A 23417-nucleotide genomic window follows, 5' to 3' on the forward strand; every position below is an offset into this window, starting at 1 on the left:
ATACATAGTTGAATCCTTTTTTTCTTCTAAACTTTATTTATTATTTATGAGAGAGAGAGAGAGCGCACCCACATGAGCCCTCCCGCCCCCCCCCCCCAGCTGGGGGGCGGGGGAGGGGCAGACTGGGTAGCTTAGTTAAGCCTCTTGAGTTTGGCATGTATTGATCTCAGGGTGGTGAGACTTGGCTCTGCGCTTGGGGTGGAGTGTGTTTAACATAATTGAATCTTATTTACCTGTGAAAAGAAATTGTGTTACAGCTATAAAGTGTCTTCTTAGAATAAGAACTTGAGGGGTGCCTGGGTGGCTCAGATGGTTGGGCGTGTGCCTTCCGCTTGGATCGTGGTCCCTGCTCAGCTGGGAGCCTGCTTTTCCCTCTCCCTCTGCTGATCCCCCTGCTTGTGCTTTGTCTGTCAAATAAATAAATAAAATCTTTAAAAAAAGAAAAGAAAAAGAATAAGACCTTGAAATAAGGATGGCTGTAGAAGATAAAGATTAAACCAGATGGTTGGTTGGGCTTATGAGGATTTTTTTCTTTCCTTGACTTTAGTTAAGAAATTAATAGATAATTAATGGTTGGGTTCTGCTTGCAAATTTCTGATTGCAAATGCATACTGAGTCCTATACCATTCTTGTTTATATAGAAGTTATTTTGAGGGTTAGTATATATTATTGTGTTAATCAGGCTTAAATTGGAATATTTTTGTATAACCAAACTTTGGTGGGCTCTACAAATTAAATAACTGATTGCTATTGAAATAATTGTGTATGGGGTACCTGGCTGGCTCAGTCTGAAGAGTATGTGACTCTTGATCTCAGGGTCGTGAATTTGAGCCCAATCTTGGATGTAGAGATTACTAAAAATATATATATATATATAATAGTAATATAAACTATTAAAAAATTGTGTATAACTAGAAATTTGTGTTCTGACCACCTTTTCCCCCCAAATTCATATTTAGTGATAAACTAAACCTTCATGGGGTAGGAAATAAATTGATCTGCAAGAATATCAGGACTTTAAAAACTTAGCAACAGCTTATGCATTTTATTTATTTATTTATTTTTTAAAGATTTTATTTATTTTTTGACAGAGAGCGAGAGAGGGAATATAAGCAAGGGGGAGTGGGAGAGGGAAAAGCAGGTTTCCTGCTGAGCAGGGAGCCCAATGCAGGGCTCTATCCCAGGACCCTGGGATCATGACCTGAGCCCAAGGCAGACGCTTAATGACTGAGCTACCCAGATGCCCCTAGCTTATGCATTTAAATAAAATATTAGACATGCTGTTCTTTTTAATGAGAAAGAACCAGCAAGTTTATTTTTTTTTATTATCAGCAAGTTTTAAGCAAGTTTCTCCTTTAGTTGACTCTCTCAAAGTGGAAAGACAGATTATAACCATTATAGAGCTATTTGAAGAAAACCTTTAACATAAATGACAAATTTTTTCATAAATCCCTTTAAACTTGAATTTTTTTTTTTGTAAATGCACATTGCTGTTAGCAGAATAGTTATTTTTATCTTTGTGCCTTTCTTGCTTATTTATTACTGTCCAAATGTGGTCTCTCTTCATATATCCTGGTAGAGAATGTTCCTTCAGGTTCACTAATAGAATCAGTTATCCAGAACTATTCTTTTATTTTTTAAAGATGTTATTTATTTCTTTGAGAGAGAGAGAGAGCAAGAAAGAGAGAGCACGAGCCGAGTGGAGGGGCAGGGAGCCCCGTGTGGGGCTCGAACCCAGGACCCTGACATCATGACCTGAACTGAAGGTAGACGCTTAACTGACTAAGCCACCCAGGCGCCCTGTTTGTTTCATTTAAAAAGTACTTATATGTAAATACATACACACATGTAAAAAGTGTGCATGCATACAAATAAACAATGCAGTATATCTTTTTTTAATAATGTACTTTTCACAGAATACCTGGACTCACTGTGGTAAGGTAGAAGAAAGGTGAAAATTTTTAATTTACAGCCTCCAACTCTATAGTCTTTTTATGTACACTAAAAATATGATTCAGTTTGGTACTTGTTTTATACATATATTCTTTTGTGAGACTTTTCAAAAGAAGTTGAGATAGCCAGTTAGAAATGAGATAATAGTAATGCTTCTGTAGAAAAAGAATTACTGAAAACAACCTTGGGCATAATGAACATTTATCTTGTTTTAATTCTTTGCAGAAACATATGTAGATAAAAACAACAGTATATTATAAAACATACTAATGCCTTAACCAGTAGTATGTGTAGTCTTGCATAATACCATATTTTTGTTACTTAAAGGATTAGTATATTCAGGGAGCACTTTTTTAAAGTTGGCGTTTAGGTAACACTTGTATGAGTTTTCCTTTTCCATTTTTTTGCATTTCATTATTTTTTCCAAGCTTTGCACAGTGGCAGGATCGTAGCCAATGAGGTTTATCCAAGGTGTGATTATTGCTAATTCATGATTTTTTCCATTTGTGTAGGGTAAAGCTGACACTAGAGGGCTTGGAAGAAGATGATGATGATAGGGTATCTCCCACCATTCTTCACAAAATGTCCAATAGTCTAGAGATATCCTTAATAAGCGACAATGAGTTCAAGTGCAGGCATTCACAGCCAGAGTGTGGGTACGGCTTGCAGCCCGATCGTTGGACAGAGTACAGCATACAGACAATGGAACCAGATAACCTGGAACTAATATTTGATTTTTTTGAGGTGAGTAATTATTTCACAGAGGGAGTTGAGAAAGAGTGCAGGCATGAGTTTATTTTTATATGTTTTGACTTTTATTTTAGTCTGAGTGTAAACCCATGATTCATACATCCTTTCAGATGTTTGTCTCTACATTTTAGCAGGCTTAAAAAACTTGGAGTTGATAGACTCAGTACTATAAAAAAAGTTCAGCTGAATTGATGTTTTCGATCAAGACCAGATGTCTTAATATCTGTGCCTGTTTTTTGTTTTTTTTTTAAACCAACGTGGGGCTTGTACTCACAACCTTGAGATCAAGAGTTGCGTGATCGACTGAGCCAGCCAGGTGCCGCTGTGCCTATTCTAAATATCAATGAATAATAACCAAAGGAGCCTCCAAGAATAAATAGAGGGACGAGCGGACTGTATGACTCTTGATGAGCCGCCCAGTGTAACTAACATGATTGAGTCCTCCTCATGACTGAAGTCTGTGGTTTATTGAGGCATTTTTATAATAAGAATTCGTAACAGCGGACTCATTTTTACAACTTTGCTTGATAGTATAAATATGTAGCCAAAAAGAGTTGCTGTGAAAATTGTGCCAGGTTGTTCAGAATCTGCTACCGGCTTTCCAGAGCTCCTTGCGACTCAACACGAGAGCCCTCTGGCTTGGGGCTGTTCAGGGGTTCTCGTCTTCATAAGTCAGGCTGGGTCCTTGGCTAAGGTCCTCGCTTTACTGTGCCCAGCTAGTGGTTCTGTGTACTGCTTTCCTCAGACTCTGGCTCTTTGGCACTTCCACTCCCATTTCCATTAGACGAGAGACCTAGCCACAGTTTTGTGAAAATAGCAGAATACAGGATGGATTTAAACCCACAAGTAACATTTGTTACACTTGTTAAAATCATTATAGTCTTTGAATTATTTAATTTGATGATACCTTTATGCATCGCCTTTGCAACTGGCTTTTTGTACGAAAAAGCTTTTTGCATTGTATGAAATTTAAAGTGTTTCCTTTCAAAAAGCTATAATAAAGAATTTTATTTTTGGGGCGCCTGGGTGGCTCAGTTGGTTAAGCGACTGCCTTCGGCTCAGGTCATGATCCTGGAGTCCCGGGATCAAGTCCCGCATCGGGCTCCCTGCTCGGCAGGGAGTCTGCCTCTCCCTCTGACCCTCTTCCCTCTTGTGCTCTCTGTCTCTCATTCTCTCCCTCTCAAATAAATAAATAAAAAAAATCTTAAAAAAAAAAAAAGAATTTTATTTTTAAAAAACCTATAATTCGATCTTACCTAAGTAATAAGATCTGTGGGACTTTATTGTAAAAATGTGAGGTTTTGGTTGAATGTTTCCTTATTTCTTAAAATACTCTCTTAAACGTCCTAACTTGCTTTTCATTTGTTAAGCAGTTTTGGAAATACTATTTTATTCGTAGACTATGTTGATAAAATATCCAGTGTAATCTGCAAGTGAGTATTCAGTTTCCTAGAGAGTTAATTATCCCTTTATGTTCTCTGTGGTAATGCATTTTTAGAGAATATAAACATTAACAGCTCACTACAGGTGTATTTTAGTCTTTGAATATGAAGAGACTTAGAAACTTTGTCAGTGTTTTAAATTCATCTGATACATGTTAAAGGATCAGAAGTGCTAGTCAACAGAGTTATGACTAATAAAGTACCATATAAAATCTTAAAATATTATATACTAAAAGAAAATGTATCATTTATTTTACAAAGAATCTTATCTAAATTACCTGAATATAAATTTGATTCCTATTTATTATTGATCTTCCTCAGTAGATTATGAATTAATTTTAAGGGAGTTTTTTGATCTTTAAATGGGAAATACTGAAGTGTAAGAATGTGGATTATTTTAAACCTCATTTTTTATTTCAGGAAGATCTCAGTGAACATGTAGTTCAGGGTGATGCCCTTCCTGGACATGTAGGGACAGCGTGCCTCTTATCATCCACCATTGCCGAGAGTGGGAAGAGTGCTGGAATTCTTATTCTTCCCATCATGAGCAGAAATTCCAGAAAAACAATAGGCAAAGTGAGAGGTAAGCTGGGAGAAACAGAGGGGCCCTTTATAAATGAGCAAAGGTTAGGTTCGAATTTTAGTTAGCTTCAAATTGAGTTTTTGAGAATGGCGTCAAATTAATAATTTGTTTTTAGAATATTTACTACTTACAATAGCAATAAGGGACATCTGTGAAATTTTCTGGAAGCTTTACTCTGAATCAGTTTTGACTTGTTTTCTATTTGATAGAGATTGATAAAGTTGATTCGAGGGATATTTAAACGTAAATACCATTTAAATGCTCATCGTGGCCTTTTTAATCAGCTTTATCTTTATTTCTGCCCCTTTTTTTCTATGGAAGTTGACTATATAATTATTAAGCCATTACCAGGATACAGTTGTGACATGAAATCTTCATTTTCCAAGTATTGGAAGCCGAGAACACCATTGGATGTTGGACATCGAGGTGCAGGGAATTCTACAACAACTGCTCAGTAGGTTGAATATTTGAGTGGTATTTAGCATTTGGTAGCTTGCTCATAAGGTTCCATTGGTTTGGCCCATTAAAGGTCAAAGAATCCCTTTACTACCTGGGATTTAATGTAATTCAAATTAAGTAGAGACTAACTCTCCCGTAAGACTTTGTCTGGTCAGTGTCTCTAATATCTACTGAACTGATGCCAAGAGGGACATTAAAAAGAGAAAGCCAGGAGGAAAAGCTTGATGCAGGAAGCAGCCTGAATCTCAGGGTGTGTTGTGGTCCCAGCCTTTGGCATGCTCCCCTCTCTGGGTCTCTGTTTCCTCACCTGTTCTTGGTATCATTTCCATACTGCCGACCTGCTGGGTGTCAGCCTTTTCCCATTCCCCCGGTTGGCCAGGGTTAAGTGCTCTGAGGCACCATTGCAAGGGGCAAGTCTCTGTGTCTCTTCTACTTGATGCCACTGCAAAAGATTGTTTTCCTTGAGTGGTCACCTCACTTGGGGAGGTATGTATGGGTGTGGGATATGTTTATATTTGGCTTATAAGAATAGAGCTTGCATTTCTGGAATAAATGCATATCATTATTATGATTAGAGCTTGCGTTTCTGGAATAAATGCGCATCATTATTATGATTAGAGCTTGTGTTTCTGGAATAAATGCATATACCCACCAAGTGATGGTCACAGTCTTAATTTGGGGATGGCAGAAGGAGCTTCAGAATAGAGAATATTGAGCTGTTTCCATTGTTAAAGATATGGTTGGCTTTTTTTTTTTTTAAGATTTTATTTATTGTCTTAATTTGGGGATGGCAGAAGGAGCTTCAGAATAGAGAATATTGAGCTGTTTCCATTGTTAAAGATATAGTTGGCTTTTTTTTTTAAGATTTTATTTATTTATTTGAGAGGGAGAGGGACAAGCAGACTCCCCCCAAGCACAGAGCCTGATGTCAGCAGGGCTCCATCCCAGGACCCTGAGATCCCGATCTGAACCTAAGTCAGACGCTTAACGACTGAGCCATCCAAGCACCCCAGTTGGCTTCTTTATTACATTTGTTTTCTTTATCTTTTCTATAGTGGATGATAACGGTATTTCTATATATTTCTTCTCTTTCAGGCTTGCTAAAGTTCAAGAAAATACTATTGCTTCTTTAAGAAATGCTGCTAGTCATGTAAGTGACCTTCTCTTTTTTTGAACGACTTGGGACCGTTGGTCTAAAGATAGCAAAGTAGAGAATTGTGGGCTTGGGGAACCTCTTCCCTTTATTCTCTTTAATAGCTTAAAAAGGTTAAGTAAGTTAAAAATGCATGCTTCTTCTGAATATGATTCTAACTGAAGATAAAGTATCTCTGAGCATTTGTTTTTAGATTCTTGGTGAAGATTGTGATGAAAACTATAGAATCATTAGCATGTTTGAGATTACAGGGTTTTTTGTTTGTTTTAAAAGATTTTATGTATCGAGAGAGAGAGAGCGAGAGAGCATAAGCAGGGGGAGGGGCAGAGGAAGAGGGAGAAGCCGACTCCCCACTTAGCAGGGAGCCCAACGTGGGGCTCAATCCCAGGACCCTGGGGTCATGACCCCAGGCAAAGGCAGACGTTCAACCGACTGAGCCACCCAGGAGCCCCTGAGATTACAAATTTTGAGTGATTGGAACAAGAAAAACAATCCCCATTAAGCACTGGTTTTCATTAACTGAGTATTGTGCTCACTCAGATACTTTGGAAGTAATGCTTACAGAAGGATTTGATGGTGGTTTTATGTAACACTTAAGTCTCTCAGTTTATGTCCTGCATACCAACTTGATTATGTTAAATTTCTTAATTATTTTTATCCATTTATAAAAGGTTAGAGTCCATTTTTTAGCTTTCAGTTTTTTTCAGCAACTACAACTTGACATTTTTAGTCAAGAACCTGAGATTCCCCTGTCTTCCCCTGCTGCCTTTACATGACTGAAAAACCTCATGCTCTAAAGTTAAACTAGGGGGGAAATGGAGGAGAACAGCTCATTCTTTTATTTTCATTTTCTCCACAATGTTCTCCACGTGCCTTAAACTTTGCCTTTTTAAATAGTTCAGCAAGTAAACTTGATTAGTGTGATGTTTAATTTTATTACTTGTATGAGCAAACATCTATTCTAAGACATACTTTTTTCATATTTGAGCATCTCTACAATTGGTTAGCGTTTTACAGCTTTCTTAGCCTTGCATCCTGGTGTCATGGGCAGCATTTTTTCCCCTTTTAGTGGTATATGAAGCATATTATAATTCATGACATTTTATTTTAGTGTTTAAAAATATTAATAGTAGATTCTTCTGTCTTTTGTTGAAAGGATGATATTAAATCTATGTGTTGGGGGCTCTGGTTCATTATTTGGAACCAGTTTCAGTTCATTGTAGCTAACTATTCTAAACATTGGTTTATTAGCTGTAAACACATGAAGATCCTGTTAAGGAACTTTAGTGTCTCCATGCCTTTTTTTTTTTTTTTTTAAAGAGAGGGAAGTCGGAAGAGGCAGCAGTAGAGGGAGGGGAGAATCTTAAGCGGCTAGCACAGAGTCCGACACAGGGCTCGATCTCACAACCCTGAGATCATGACCCGAGCCAAAATCAAGAGTCAGTTACTTAACTGACTGAGCCACCCAGGCATCCCTCTGTGCTTTTTGAGAGAAAATTTCATTAAGCTTTTTTTCTTCCATGTTCTGTTGAGATCCTTTGTAAGTCATATGGATCACATCTTAGAATGCCATATGCTAGTTATTAATGACTTGTTTATTTTAATGTTAAAAACATATCCTTGAAGGGGTTGTGATATGTTATTGGCTTATTTCTTAAGGCTCACACATGGATTTTGGGATCAGGTTTTCTCTCGCAGGAAATTATCTTCCAAAGGGTGGTGATCCTGTAAAGTTAAACATTTAAACTACAGAGCTATAATTTGTTTAATCAACATAACTGTTTAAGGATGCTAGGGTTTGTTCTCTTCGGTAGAAACGCTTTTTTTGTTATTGTCTTGTTTTATAGCACTAGAAGGAGCTAAACTTACTTCCTGTTTCAGAATTCATCAAGGAAATAGGCTTTGATTCTAGTCTGTGATCCACATGTGCTCACAAGTTGGACACCCCTCCGTGACCTAAAGCTCAGGGAGGGGTGGAACCATGTCATCTGTCCTTACACAAGCACTTTTCTGGGCTGCAGGAACATATAGAATGCTCACACCTTGTTTCCTTTGATCCCAGCCAGCTTTCTTTCAGTGAATGCACACCTTTGTGGGTCAGTTTATGTTCTTAGCTTTATTTGGATTAATTCCTATGTCAGAATGGGTCCGACTTGGAAAAATGCATCCTTAACTCATCCTCGTCATCCTCCTTCCTGTTGAGGCTCTGTCAGGAGATTGGGCTTGTGCAGGGCCGTTCTTGACCCCCTTGCAGCTTTCTGTCTTTTCAGCCGCACCTGTCATTTCCTCTTGATTCTGCTTTTGGGGTTTTGCCAGGAAAGGCTGGAAGGTGTGCCGCTCAAGTGCACCAGGTTGCAGAGCGGAGACATTGTGGCTTCTTCCTTTCCCTTCTCAGCTTTGAGGGTCAGCTGTCTGGCCATGGCACTTCGGGGCAGTATAGCACAAGCTGGCCCCGCTCCCTGTTCCTGGCAGGCTATCCATTTCTGCTAAGGGCAGCAGCAGAGGTAACAGGCTGGCCACTGCCACAGCACGGCCCTGGGGTGTGTTGAGGTGGATCAGTGTGCCCATGTTTTTGCCGGGAAAAAATTGCTTGTGCTGTCATAACAAAGAACAATAAAAAAATTGTAAGAGAAGAAATTACTTTTTAGAAAAAGCTTGAAGTATAACTAATTCATGAGGAAGTTTTTTTGTTTTGTATACAGGTCTGAGTTTATAGTGAACAGTGAATTTCTTATGTCCTTGTAGTTTTTGATGTATTGTGGGCCAGATAATGTTTTTGAAGTACCTCTTTTCTTTATTTCTGTTAGGGGGCAGCCTTTGTAGAATTTGATGTACATCTTTCAAAAGATTTTGTGCCTGTGGTGTATCATGATCTTACCTGTTGTTTGACAATGAAAAAGGTATGTTGAAATTCCTTCATTTTATTTTATCTTATTTATTTTTTAAGGGGGGGGAGGGGAGACAGAATCTTAAGCAGACTCTGTGCCCAGCGCAGAGCCTGACACGGGGCTCGATCTCACAACCCTGAGATCATGACCTGAGCCGAAATCAAGAGTTGGTCGCTTAATGGACTTAGCCACCCTAGTGCCTCCAAATTCCTTCATTTTAAACTCTTACAGTTAGATAGGTTTAAACGCTAGGAAGTTTGTTTTACATATATGTGAATAGTCATTTATTAACATTGATCAGTTCATTTTTTTGGTCAATTGCTGCCAATTCTTTCCTCTGTCAAGCTCCTGCAACATCGAGAGAGTAAGGAGATGGGAATAATAATTGCCTAGAGTGGGGTCTCTGTATTGCTGATTTGCTTTCTTCTACTATCTAACAAAAGGACCTTCCAGGTGGCTTCTCTATCAGTCTGCCGCTGTTCCTGTATTGAAGCAAGAGAGGAAGCTGTCAGAGTGTCTGTTTTCTAGGCTCCCTTCTATTTCTGCTTCAGGCTTTTCCTCAGATTAATAGGTTAGTATGATTTGGCCAAAACGAGAAGAGCCACAGTGGAAAAGCACTTTGGAGCCAGATAGTGGAGGGCCTCAGGAAAGGGGTGTGGATTTAGGAGCTAGGAAGATGTGACAGACTCTTGAGTCAAGAAGGGAAATGTTCAGAACTAAACCTCTAGATGTAAGTGCCTGATGTAAGGGGAATTTAAGAGGACAGAGACTAGAGACAGGGGGAGTGGTAATGTGGCCAAAGATACAGTAAGCCTGGACCAGTGTGGAGATAGAATGGAGAATGGCACAATGGAGGAGAAAGTCCAGAAGGAGATTTGAAAATATATATTGTTTCTTAAAAATTGTAACCGTTGTGCAAACATAATCGTGATAATTGCATAGTGCTTAAACTTTAGTGTACAAATTAACCAAGTGATTTCTTAACTTAAACTAGGAGGGGGCGCCTGGGTGGCTCAGTCTAAGCGTCTGCCTTCGTCTCAGGTCATGATCCCAGGATCCTGGGATTGAGCCCCGCATCGGGCTCCCTGCTCGGCGGGAAACCTGCTTCTCCCTCTCCCTCTCCTACTCCCCCTGCTTGTGTTCCCTCTCTCTGTGTCAAATAAATAAAATCTTCAAAAAGAAAGAATCTGGCAAATATACAACTCTCAAAAAAAAAAAAAAGAACTTAAACTAGGAGGGTTCATTTGGCATTTTCTATAAAACTATTGGGTATCATTTTCCATTGAGGTGATTTAAAGTTAAGGCTAGCTTGCTAACATATAGGACACTCTACCAGACACAGTTGTTGTGGTATATATGGCAAGGTGCCTGGCTCTTCTTGCTCGTGGATTTGAATCAGTCATGGGGGTTTGGATTACTATGATGTATGGAAAAGCACGCTTCCACTTCTAGAAGTGGACCCCACTGTTTTTGGGGACCTCACTGTTTTTGCATATGTGAAGGGGCTAGGCTGTAAGTCTTTGTTGGTAGACCATAGGGGCTGACCCTTCTCGTCCATAGTCTTAGGAGAGAGAAGGAAGGAGATGCACCGATTTAGATAATAGAGGTAAAATAACTTAGTAGAAAAGGAGAAGATTGTTTTGCTCTTGGGAAAAAAATCAGTGCAAAAGTGGAACAGGAAGAAATGGAGCAGTAAAGATCTTCGTAACCGAGATTGAGGTTAATCAAGCTGTAATTTCAAAAAAATCTATGAGTTAATTGAAAAGTATCACTGATGTGGTTTTCACCAGACCTTGTCTTGTTCTTAAGTTGAACCTGGATGAGTTAGAGAATGAAAGTAACAAATTGTACGTATTTTTAGTTTTAATTTTTAAGCTGCTATTTTCCTTAACAAAATCAATTCATGTTCATTGTAAAACTGCTGAAGATTATGACATGAAAAATAAATCTTCCTTTCCCCTTTCTCCTTGGTCACACACTTCCTTACTCTTAACAGTTTCTTGTGTGTCCTCTAGAAGAGCGTTATGCACAGGTTTATACCATATGTATGTGAATGAATATAATGGATTTTACCGTTATTTGTTGATTGATGATTTATTGGTGGTCCATTAATTCATTTCCTTAAGATAGGAGTGCCTAAATAGTGTGATGTTTGATATGGTAGTAAAATCTAATGAAACAGATTTGTTCCTGGGGAAAACATTTGTAGTAGAGTTCCTGTTAAGATTAGAGTTCCTGTTAAATATTACTGCTTAAAACTAATCAGACATTTTTTTCCCATGACCATTGATTTCTGTGGCTATTTGTAACCAAACTTAAGTTTAAAAGGTTTAGAAACTTATTGACAGAAATTAATCCTTGTATAGTCCTTGTACATGTTGATTCCCTAGTCATGTAGCATGGATATATATATGTCAAATAAAATGTCAACAGCATGATAGGAAGTAGGGGGAAATGACTGATTTCTGGCTTTCTTCTCAGTTTGTCTTCAGGGCCCCATCCTCCCAGCTGTTTTTTCCTTTCAGGCACTCCCACCCACATCAAAAACGAAAACCAGAATTTAAGATCTGGAAGGTGGTGTTTAAAAAAAAGAGGGGCTCCCCTGCATGGGCTTGCTGCGGGCTCTGAACAGTTCTCATCACTCACTACGTTGGGGTGTTAGGCCTGTCTGGGGTTAAACATTCAGTAATAATTTGAGGCCTATTTTTCTCTTTCTTTTCTTTTTAGAAATTTGATGCTGATCCAGTTGAATTATTTGAAATTCCAGTAAAGGAATTAACATTTGACCAACTCCAGTTGTTAAAGGTAGTAATGATAACATAAAATGTAAATGATCTTTTAGTTTTAGAATGATTTATACTTTATGTTTTCTTTGTGCATGGAGATATAAAGCATGAGGAGAATGTATGCTTTGGTTCTCTGTACTATTAGGAAGAATGGGTTTGCGCTAATCCATCTGTCTTCTCTAACAGTTTCCACGGACCCTGCTGTTTTTGCATATGTGAAGGGGCTAGGTTATAAGTGTGTTAGTAGACCATAGGGGCTGACCCTTCTCATTCATAGTCTTAGGTTGCCTCTGGTCTGCATTAGCCCTTCTTTATATAACTATTTTATAGTTGACCTTTTATGCTGTCCTTGGTTTTTATACTTCTGTCACTAAGATCTTTGTATATTTTTTATACCATGTAATTTTATATGATCACTCTTCCTGTTCTCACTAGATACCTATATAAATGGTTGATTGGGTATAAACAGTTTCTTAAGAATTTTTATATTCTTCTTCCCTACTTGGGTATTTGATCATGATCTTATGTGTATGTATGCACATATAAAATATATATAGCGGTTAGTGATTATTTTTACTAAACTGATAATTCTACATTTTATGGTTTTCTTTAACTTGCTAGCTTTTCAAGTTACAGTTCTGTTAACCATATCTTCATAAATTAAGGCTTTTTTTCTGATTGTGTTTTGTGTGTGTGTGTGTGTGTGTTTTCTAGCTCGCTCATGTGACTGCTCTAAAATCTAAAGATCTGAAAGGTATGTACCAATATGGAAACACTATTTTCATTTCCTTTTTTTTTTTTTTAACATACCCTTGGTCATTTTAATGAATATATTATTGGGCTATCTAAATAATTTTATAGACATGAAGACTTTACATATATTAATTTTCAAATGCATTTATGTCATGTGTATAGTAATTAGGAGTTTTTACTTTTATGAGTTTTCTTAGCTTGATGATCAAAGTTCTTTGTAACTTTGTACTTACCATTTTTTCCAAACATTCTTAACCAACGAAGAAAGTGGAGGATATATCAAGTATGAAAGCTGGCTCTAGAGCCAGGAGTTTGAATACAACTCTTTAACATTCACCAGCTGTGACCTTGGGTGGGTTACTTTACTTTAACCACTTTGTCCCTCAGTTTCCCTAAAACTTGTCCTGCCTACAAAATCCCTTTGTAATTGTACTTCACTTGGCACTCTCATAGAACTTCATAGTTTGTGTCATTCATTTGAGGTTTAATGGCTCCTTTTTTTAACACTTTATTCTGTATATGTCCTGTCTCTTCAACTAGAATGTAAATCTCTCTAGGGTGGAAAACATGTTTTTGTATTCCCCAAGATACTTATAATGCTCTGTATGTAGTAGGTGCTCATTAGATATTTATCTGCAGTTTTGATAACAGGATGGTTGGAATGACTTTATGAAGATATTATAAAGTGTTAAAGACTCCAGAGGTTATCCCCAGAGCATTGATATGACTTTGTAGGCTTTATAGCTATTTCATGACTGTTAATAATAAAATGAATTTTCTTTATTTATTATTTTTATTTAGCCAGAAATTTTTATGTGACTTTAGTCTTCATAGTACACAGGGTTTTTTTGTTTGTTCGTTCGTTTGTTTTTTTAAATCTTTTTTTTTTTTAAGATTTTATTTATTTGAGAGAGAGAATGAGAGAGAGAGCATGAGACGGGGGAGGGTCAGAGGGAGAAGCAGACTCCCTGCTGAGCAGGGAGCTGATGCGGGACTCAGATCCTGGGACTCCAGGATCATGACCTGAGCCGAAGGCGGTCGCTTAACCGACTGAGCCACCCAGGCACCCAACAGGGTTGGTTTGTTTGTTTTTAAGAAAAGTTTGGGGTGCCTGGGTGGCTCAGTCGGTTAAGCGACCGCCTTCGGCTCAGGTCAGAAGCTGATTTTGATATTTCAAATAGAAGCCTTAGCAAGAGGACACAGCTCTTAATTCCATTGAGAAATAACAAATCACTGCTGGTGACTACTTTGTAAAAAGTAGTATTATAGTGTTTATAAGAAAATACTCACTGTTGGGTCCTCAAACTTGGTGTTTCTGTGAAATGTTACAAACTAGTTTTCATATTTCAAAATATGAAAACTATGTTAAGTATTATTTCAAAAAGGAGGTCTTAATGGTTAAACATAAGAACCTTCAAAAATACTACATATGAAAGGATCTCATAATTACCTCTGCGTCTTTTGTTTTAAGAGTTTAGGATAAGATCTTAGTGATAAAATGGTATTTTATCTACTGAGCTTTTGTAATTTAAATTTTCAGAATCTGTGGTTGAGGAAGAAAATTCTTTTTCTGAAAATCAGCCGTTTCCTTCTCTTAAGATGGTAAGTTCCTTAGGGAAACTAGCACAAGGCTATCTCATTAATTCTGTTATAACTAAATAAGTTATTTTGGTCTCTTAGATGGGCACTAAAAAGGCTGTGTCAAAGACAGCATTTATATAAACTTGTCATTGATTCTTTTTAGAGAAGATATATTTTTGTATGGTGTACCTATGCTACTTTTTAAGAGTAACCTATCTGCTCAAATGAATAAAAATCCCCACCTCAATGGGTTAATTTGGTAAGAACAGGAAATTCACATATTTCTCTATATAAACAAGAAATAGAGGGCACAGAAAAAGGGGCGGGAGGGACATGTGATGGTGGAAGAGCATTTTTACAATATTTAAAACTGTTCCGGGGCGCCTGGCTGGCTCAGTCAGAGGAGCATGCGACTCTTGATCTTGGGTCGTGAGTTCTAGCCCCATGTGGGTGTAGAGATAATTGGTAAATAAAAACCTGAAGAAAAAAAAAACAAAACCAAACTATTCCTTAGCTTTTAGAAAGAAATGAGATTCTCCAACCAAAGAATATAAGTATTCTCATTACTCAAAATGAGACACAAATTTCAAGAATTCGCTCAAAAAAGTATAACAAATACTAGCATGAAGATTTCAAAACTAGACACAATTCATACAGGAATCTCTTTACCGTATTAGGCAAGCCCTTGTGGATGCCGGGCACTCCTTGCTCAGCTGGGTCTGCTTTTTTCCCCTACTGGCTCCATTTCCTAACTTCTGTTCTTCTCCATTGTCTTTTTCTGATGTCAGGTACAGTAGATGTCTTAGGCAACAGTTTATCATGATTATTCACACAACAGAAAAGAACCTACAAGAGAGCTCCTAAAACATGATTGGAATAATTTTCCAGATATTTGTGAAGGCCAGCCAAGTAACGTCATTCCTTCTGGTTCAGAAATCTGAAATCGTTTAGTTCTGAGAAATCTCATGATTCCTAGACTTGTGATTAAAAACAACTTTTAAAAAAACTGTACATTAACGATTTAACATTTACTTAGCCAAATAAGTTAAACACACTTTTATTCGCGTACTTTGCCACTGTCACTATAATTTAATCACAGAAATTTTAAAACCAAAAAAGGCCAAATAAAATCTGTTTGTTTATTTTTAAGAAAGGGAAAGAGCTCAAGTGGAGGTGCTGGGGGGGAGGGGCAGAGGGAGAGGGGGAGAGAGAGTCTTAAGCAGGCTCAGGCTCAGTGCAGAGCCCTATGCCGGGCTCGATTTCATGACACTGAGATCTTGACCTGAGCTGAAATCAAGAGTGGGTTGCTTAACAGACTGAGCCACCCAGGTGCCCCTAAAATCTCAATTTAAAGGAGACTCTTTGTAAATTTGATGTTTAGCAGTCTCAATACTAATATACACTATTGTCCTTATTTTTCTAATTTTGTATTAGTCCGGTAAAAACATGATAGGTACATTAAATAAAATAAGCCTAGAGGTATCAGAGAAGAAAGTCAAAAAGCCCCACATGAAGTTGAGTACACAGTTTTAGGTATTGTACTTTCTATGCAACTGGTTAGTGCAGACCCAAGACCTATGATGGTGAAAGGATTTGAGGTTAAAGATGCATCTTTGTGGTAGTTCTGCCATCACAGATGTTGCCTAAGACTACTGCTTTTGTTTGACTTCCTTATTTAACTTAATCATCAACAAGGTTGTTAGTTTGGTTATGAGAAAAGATAGTGGTTTATGCTGAAGGCACAAAACATTTTATCCTTACTTAGTGATATGTTTTACTATAGGTTGCTTTTGGTAATAATTCTCTTCTTTTTTTCTTCTCTTATTCTGCCATTCATCTCACCAAAATCAAAACAAAATTCACCTCCAACAAACAAAACTCTAGGTTTTAGAGTCTTTGCCAGAAGATGTAGGGTTTAACATAGAAATAAAATGGATCTGCCAACAGAGGGTAAGTAATCCTTGACAGAACACCTTCTTCCTCTCTCTCCCCCTCATTTCTTTAAATGCGTTTGTTCCCATCTCCTTATTTTAATGGAAAAGTGAAGCTGAAATCTTACTGTGGCTTCTTCCACCATTATTGGACCTTTTTAATAAAGCATACTTTATCATTATACTATATGTGAGTACTTGAAAGTAGTGATGAATGTATTGTAGTATAAATGTCAATTTACATGTGTCTCGTGCACATTAATATGGATGGTTTCTGGATATACTTATAAAATGAACAGTGAAAACTGGACAGTTAACTTTATAACTGATTAGTTTTTATTTTCTTACTCTCCATCTAAACATATATTTTAAATAATTCCCTAAGCAGTTTTCTGTTAAGTGGCAGTAGTAGCTAGTAATAGTTAACCAAGAAAAGAAATTTCTGCAGGTGTGTTTTAAATCATTCCCAGATTTAGTCATTTTTTTGCTCAACAATTTATATTGAAAAGCTGCTGTGGGTGAGGCATTTTGTGGGTGCTGGGTTCAGGTAGTGAACAAACAGAATAAACCTTGCCTTCTTGGAACTTACAGTCTAGTTGAGGAAAACAATTAACTATTGAATATATCAGATGGGGATACGTATAAATGGTTGGGGTGCATAAGAGGGTTGTTGGGCCTGGGGGGTGCTGAAAGTGGCTAATTCAGGTATGATTGGGCAATCAGAGCAATATGCTGGAATTTGTTTTGATTAGAATAATCTATAACTGCCCTCAGATCTTGCCTTCTAAGTACTGTTTATGATAAGCTAGTCCCAGTTAACATAGTAAGTGATTTTTCTTAAGTGATTTTTAGTTTTCTGAGCTTTTAGGATTTAATGACTAATATATAAAACATCCAATATTTGAATATCAACAGGGCTCTTTTAGTGTCTTAGCTATATTTAGAGAATGGTATTTGAGGGTACTTGATATGTCTTAAGAGTCAAAGAATGAGGTTTTTAATTAGTAATTAATAATAACCTGGGTTTTTTTTGTCGGGGGGGGTCCTGGGTGGCTCAGTTGGTTGAGCATCCAACTCTTGGTCTCAACTCAGGTCTTGATCTCTGGGTCATTACTTCAAGCCCCTCATTGGACTCCACACTGGGCATGGAGCCTACTTTAAAAAGGGGGGGGCGGCGCCTGGGTGGCTCAGTTGTTAAGCATCTGCCTTCGGTTCAGGTTGTGGTCCCAGGGTCCTGGGATCGAGCCCCGCGTCGGGCTCCCTGCTCGGCGGGAAGCCTGCTTCTCCCTCTCCCACTTCTTCTGCTTGTATTCCCTCTCTCGCTGTGTCTCTCTCTCTGTCAAATAAATAAATAAAATCTTTAAAAACAAAAAAATTGTTTTTTGTAATGAATTAGCAAATGAAGTCCTTTTGTCTTACAGTTCATGAAGATTATAGAAATATTTTTTTAAGATGTTATTTATTTGAGAGAGAGTATGAGCGTGGGAGGGGAAAGGAAGAGGGATAAGCAGACTCCCTGCTGAGCGAGGAGCTTGATGTGGGGCTCGATCCCAGGACCCTGAGATCATGACCTGAGCTGAAGTCAGACGTTTAATCAACTGAGCCACCCAGGCACCCCTATATAAAAATATTTTAACTTCAGTAGAGTGCAGATTTCCAGAGTTTTAGCTTTTTATTTTGTTAACTTTATTAAAGGAAAAGTTTACTGATGGTATAACTGCTTTGTATCTAAGTGTCTCTACCTGAATTTTGACAGCTGCACTATCACTAAGTAGCTGTGTGGTCTTGGGCAAGTTACTTAATCTTTTTAGGCCTCTGCTTTCCACATGTAAAATAAGAGTTGGATTAGATGTTCCCAAGATTTTTTTTCTGGCACTGATTCTAGGGTATCTAATGACTTTTGTTTTCCTGTTTATTTCTTCCACATAGGATGGAATGTGGGATGGTAACTTATCAACGTATTTTGACATGAATATGTTTTTGGATATAATTTTAAAAACTGTCTTAGAAAATTCTGGGAAGAGGAGAATAGTGTTTTCTTCATTTGATGCAGATATTTGCACAATGTGAGTAATATTCAGTTTTTTTCACCTATACTCTTCGACAGTAGCTGGTACTTAGGGTACAAAGATTGTGGTTGGAGGTAGGGAGGTTGCCCAGATTTCACCCTTGACTTGACCTTTCAGTCAGGTTATATATATCTTCACATCCCTTTAGGACTGCCTGCAGGATGCCCTCCCAACTCCTCCAGTGAACTCCACACCCACTGGATCCTAGTACCTCACGCCCTGTGTTTCATTTTGTAGGCCTGTAACCTCCTCTTTACCAAATTGTAAGCCCTCAAGGGCTTTCTTGTTGCCCGTTGCTGAGAATATTTTAGCTCTTGTATAGAATGATTTAAAATTTTTCTTTTTGATTGAAAGATGCAGTACATGTTAATGGCGATTATATCTCAATAATGGGATTATGGTCTTTTGGGGGAGGTGGTTTCTTTATATTTTTAGAGTTTCCTAAAATTCTAAAACAGTATATTAGAATTATCTCCCTGATGAAAAGTATTTTTAAATTGTCTTTTTTTAGGGTTCGGCAGAAGCAGAACAAGTACCCCATATTATTTTTGACTCAAGGAAAATCTGATATTTACCCTGAACTCATGGACCTCAGATCTCGGACAACCCCCATTGCAATGAGCTTTGCACAGTTTGAAAACCTACTGGTAAGTTATGCTTAATTTTTTTTATTACTATTTTAATTTTTTAAGAAATGTCTTAGAGCAGTAGTAAATAAGTTTTCATGTTATTTTACACCTCTGATTGGTTAGTTTTGACACATTTCTAACAAGCTGATAGCTCTACTTAAATAAGTATATTAGATCTCAGAATGGAAAGCAGTTAAATGAACGACAAAATATTTTCTTGCGGGCCTAGGTTAAGTAAGTTTCAGAGTGGATTTTATGAATCATCTAAAATGGCTTGACTGTAAATTTGTTTGATAAAATAAATTAGAAGAAAAAGTTCTCACATTTTTTTCTCTGCCCAGTCTACTTTGGGGAACACTGATGGAGATTGTGATCATTTAGCATTTGTAGTTAATAATATTAGTTACTTTTTCATGAGTAACTTTTTTTTCTTCTTTTAGGGGATAAATGCACATACTGAAGACCTGCTCAGAAACCCATCCTATATTCAGGAGGCAAAAGCTAAGGGACTAGTCATATTCTGCTGGGGTGATGATACCAACGATCCCGAAAACAGAAAGAAACTGAAGGAACTTGGAGTTAATGGTCTAATTTATGATAGGTATTTGTTTTTCATGAAAAGTTTTCATGGATTGTTAGAAAAAAAATAGTTGTTTTATAAAATTAAAAATAATACTAAACTTACTAAAATTCTGTAGTTCAGCCTGAGGTTTATCTCAACATTTGTCAGTGGAATTTTTCAAACTCTGGAGTATAGCACAACCATGTGGGAAGCTTATTAAACATTTGGACGACTGGGCTCTACGCCAGATGTGCTGTCATCTTGGGGGTTGGGGGGGCTGTCTCCCCCAGACCTCTCTGTCTGCACCAACTTTCTTGGGAATCTCATCCACTTCTTTGGTTTTTCATACCTTTATTCTCCAATTTTTGTATCTCCAACCTTTGTCTCTTTCCCCTGACCGCTTACATTTTTATATCCAGCTATCAACACCTGTCCTTTCTCTAGACTTCCTGATTTCAATATACATGGCAACTCCTGTCTTTCTGGTTTCTCAGTCCAAATCCTTGGAGTCTTTCGTGGCTCTATTCTTAAACTCATACTCTAAAACCAGTCAAACAGAATCTTGTTGATTTCTGTCTTCAGAATATACCCTGAATGTATCTACTCACCATATTGACTCTTGTCACTCTCTGCTAAGACAACCTCATTTCTCATGTGGCTTATTGAAGTCCATCTGCTTACTGTCCACTCCTTTATCTATGCCTCCTTGCTCTCTGTTCTCAGCACAGCAGCCAGAGGGGAGCCTGTTCGAACTGAATCAGATCGTGTTACTGCATAAAACTCCCATGGGTCTCTTTGTCACCTAAAGTAAAATCCAAGATCCTTCCAAGGCCCCACATGAGCTGATGCCCATCTTTCTTCCTCCAGCTCCCACCCCAACACACCGACACAAACATAAGCTCCATGAGGACAGGCTCTTTGCCTGTTTTTGTTCACTCCTGTGTCTCCAAAAGTTAGAACAATGTGTGACACACAGTAGGGGTTCAAATATTTGTTGAACAAAAGTTTTTTTCCTTTTTTTTAAAAGCTCCCTAGGTGTGTTTATGATATGTTTGAGAGCCACTAATGGGAGAGACGAAAAGATTGCTTTAATATAAAGAAATTTGGGGTTAGAAGGGATGTCATTTAGTCCGCTGAGGGGTTAGCAGGCTTGCTAATACTTGAGCAACATCCTATAAAGAGTAAGTGATGAAATTCTTACGAGGCCTGCTTTAAAAAAATTTCTTTCCTTGGATGTAGTTCACTTTACTGTTTGTCCTGTATAGTTAATACCACTTATACACTTCCAACTAATTAAAGGAAGATAAAAATTTTTAGAGTAACCATTTGAAAGAAGTGCTGGCTTTAGCAAAATTTCTGAAGAATATTTCTTTGAGGAGGAGGAAGGAATGACTGCAAATATTTTCAGGCAAGAAAATGTATTCTGAGACAAACTCTGTATGACTTTGTAGGGTGTACACATTTTAGGCAGATCCTTTGAAGGATCTTGGTAACCAAGTAAGAAGCCTTACTTGTTTGGAGCCAAAATGTGACATGTAATGGACAACAGGAAGATACTTTGTGATATAAAAGGCCCTGAAGAAAGTGAGTAATCTTCCTGGCCCAGGGTCAATAAGAATAATTTTAAAGAGGAAGCATTGAGTTGGTTTTTGGGGGTGGCTAAGTTTGCTTTGACAGGATTTGAGTTTTAGTCAGAAGCAATAGCGTGACTCAGGGCAGGACTATGTTGAAGGTGTGGAAGACATTGAGGAGACAGCTTAGGACGGGGCTCCCGCTAGGGTCTGTTAAGAGTTGTGTTTACCCTTGAAAGTTGTTGGGTTCTTTTGTTTTGTTTTTTAATGTTTTAATCAAAGAAGTGTGTGTATAAGGTTTACAGTAAAAACCAGCAGTTCCCTATGCCTGTCCCTTTCATTGTTTTTCGCTGAGTTCCTGTGGCCGAATGTTTTTTATTTTAAGAGAGAACGAGCGGGTAGGGGGCAGAGGGAGAGAGAATCTTAAGCAAGCTCCATTCCCACTGTGTGGAGCCTGACTCGGGGCTCAGTCTCATGACCCTGAGATCATGACCTAAGCCAAAATCGCACTTAACCAATTGAGCCACCCAGGTGCCCCACCCTAATGTTTCTTTAGCTGTTTCTTCTGGTATGTAATGTGCTTATGCTAATTTTTTTATTATCAAATCTAGACGTAATAGAGAAGGTTTTGAACGATTAGTGATTTTGGAGCCTTTGATCTGTTTTATGTTGGGGAGAATTGATGAGAGTGGGTGTTTTAGTTGATCAAAACTGATTTCTTTTCTCGCTCAAAGGCAATAACACATTGTAGATTTTACATTTAATCATGGTTTTGTGGTACATTATCTCATATAAAGAGCTATGTTTGAGTTGCTGATATTTGGGATTTTTGCATTTGTGATAATGAGTAAGATGACCTTTAATTTACCTTTCTCAACTGGTCGTTGTCTCATTTTGGTATGGGGAAAGTACTTACCTCATAAAGTAATTAGGCAATGTTTCCTCTTTTTATAAAAAAGATTACTGTGTCTGCTCAAATGATTAAAAGATAAATCCAGTAACAGACACCCATGTTTAAAGAACATTATCATTAGATTTGAAGTCTCCCATATGCCTCTCCCTAATTCAATTCCCTTATCTCCTCCCTTAGATATAACTGCTTATCAAATTATTATTCTCTTTGTAAAAATTTTAAATTCTTATTTCTATCACTAAATAATATACCATTCTTTAAACTTTATTTGTACTTTTTTCCCCATTTGTTATGTTCTTAAAATTAATCTATTTGTTGTATATAGCTATAATTTATTCATCTTTGTGGCTATGTAATATTCATGGCTATGTTTCCATCACAATTTATTTTATATGAGAACACTTAGGTAGTTGCCAAGTTTTTGCTTTTGCAGTGTTTGCTGTAAACATTGTTGAACCAGGCCTTCTAGAATACATGTGTAAAGTTTCTGTAGGGCAGTGATTTTCAAACCATTTTGACTCAACCCAGTTAGAAATGCATTCTACATTGTGAACAAGTACACACATTGATATGTATATCTACAAGTATGTACCTGAAACAATTTTTAAAAATAATGGCCCTTGGATATTTTCTATTTGTATGTGTACTTTTGAAATGCTAGTCCATTTTGCCACTGGCCTTCACCTTTTTAAATGCTAGTTTTAACTTTCCATACTTGTTTTGCAACCCATTGTAAGGCATCTGTCTATGGGTCAGGTATTGGAAGTACATAAGGAATATGGTCCTGTGAAGTGGGTGGTTCTGTACCCATTGTAGCCTGCTACCAGTACTCAGGAGTGGGCCAGTGCATAACAAGCTGTCAGTTTATCAGCAGCAGCACATGGTTAAGACAAGCCACATATAAGTAAGATTCTGATTCAGGCTCACTAGGGCACTCTGTCCTTAGGGTACAATGCTGGTCGAGTGGCAGTGGCCCTCTTGGAGTGATGAGAGTCCCTCACACGCCTTCCTTTTCACTCAGACTGCTCTAGTGTAGACTCATTGACTTCTTTGGGCACCGCTGTCATCCTGAGTGAAAATTGCTCCCTGACCATCCCTGTGTCAGAGCTCCCATCTCCTGTAGTCCAGATCTTTTTTGCTTTCCTGTCATTTTTATGGAACACATCCTTCAGCATCTTCTTGAGAAAGGAGGACATGGAAAGTAAATGTTTGGTCTTGCATGTCTGGAAGTATTGTGGCTGGGCATAAAATTTCATGTTAGGAAATCATTTTCTTTTAGAATTTTAAAAACATTTCTCCATCACATTCACAGTTGCAGTTTCAGTGTTACTGTTGAGGAGGGTTCCCGCGCATGTGATTTCTTTGTTTCCTATCTGGAAGCTTGCAGAGTCTTC

The 23417-nt window shown here is 37.8% G+C and overlaps 1 protein-coding gene across 6 annotated transcripts in view; it reads left to right on the plus strand.

Moving 5' to 3' along the window:
- Positions 1-23417, plus strand: part of GPCPD1 (glycerophosphocholine phosphodiesterase 1) — a 53848-nt gene that overhangs the window by 24985 nt on the left and 5446 nt on the right. For 5 of the 6 annotated variants that reach the window (XR_003524538.2, XM_027621098.2, XM_027621093.2 and 2 more), the window contains 12 exons: positions 2466-2697; positions 4566-4728; positions 5050-5182; positions 6283-6337; positions 9148-9240; positions 11956-12033; positions 12729-12768; positions 14308-14369; positions 16233-16298; positions 18209-18345; positions 18860-18995; positions 19418-19578. Coding sequence is in view for 5 of the 6 variants with exons in the window: in XM_027621098.2 (XP_027476899.1) it covers positions 2466-2697; positions 4566-4728; positions 5050-5182; positions 6283-6337; positions 9148-9240; positions 11956-12033; positions 12729-12768; positions 14308-14369; positions 16233-16298; positions 18209-18345; positions 18860-18995; positions 19418-19578 (1356 nt within the window). In the remaining variant the exon portion in view is untranslated. The remainder of the gene's footprint in view (positions 1-2465; positions 2698-4565; positions 4729-5049; positions 5183-6282; positions 6338-9147; positions 9241-11955; positions 12034-12728; positions 12769-14307; positions 14370-16232; positions 16299-18208; positions 18346-18859; positions 18996-19417; positions 19579-23417) is intronic. The other variant, XM_027621096.2, reaches the window with a different exon arrangement.

The sequence above is a fragment of the Zalophus californianus genome, chromosome 8 (genome assembly GCF_009762305.2).
Source record: "Zalophus californianus isolate mZalCal1 chromosome 8, mZalCal1.pri.v2, whole genome shotgun sequence".
In the NCBI taxonomy this organism is placed as follows: Eukaryota; Metazoa; Chordata; class Mammalia; order Carnivora; family Otariidae; genus Zalophus; species Zalophus californianus.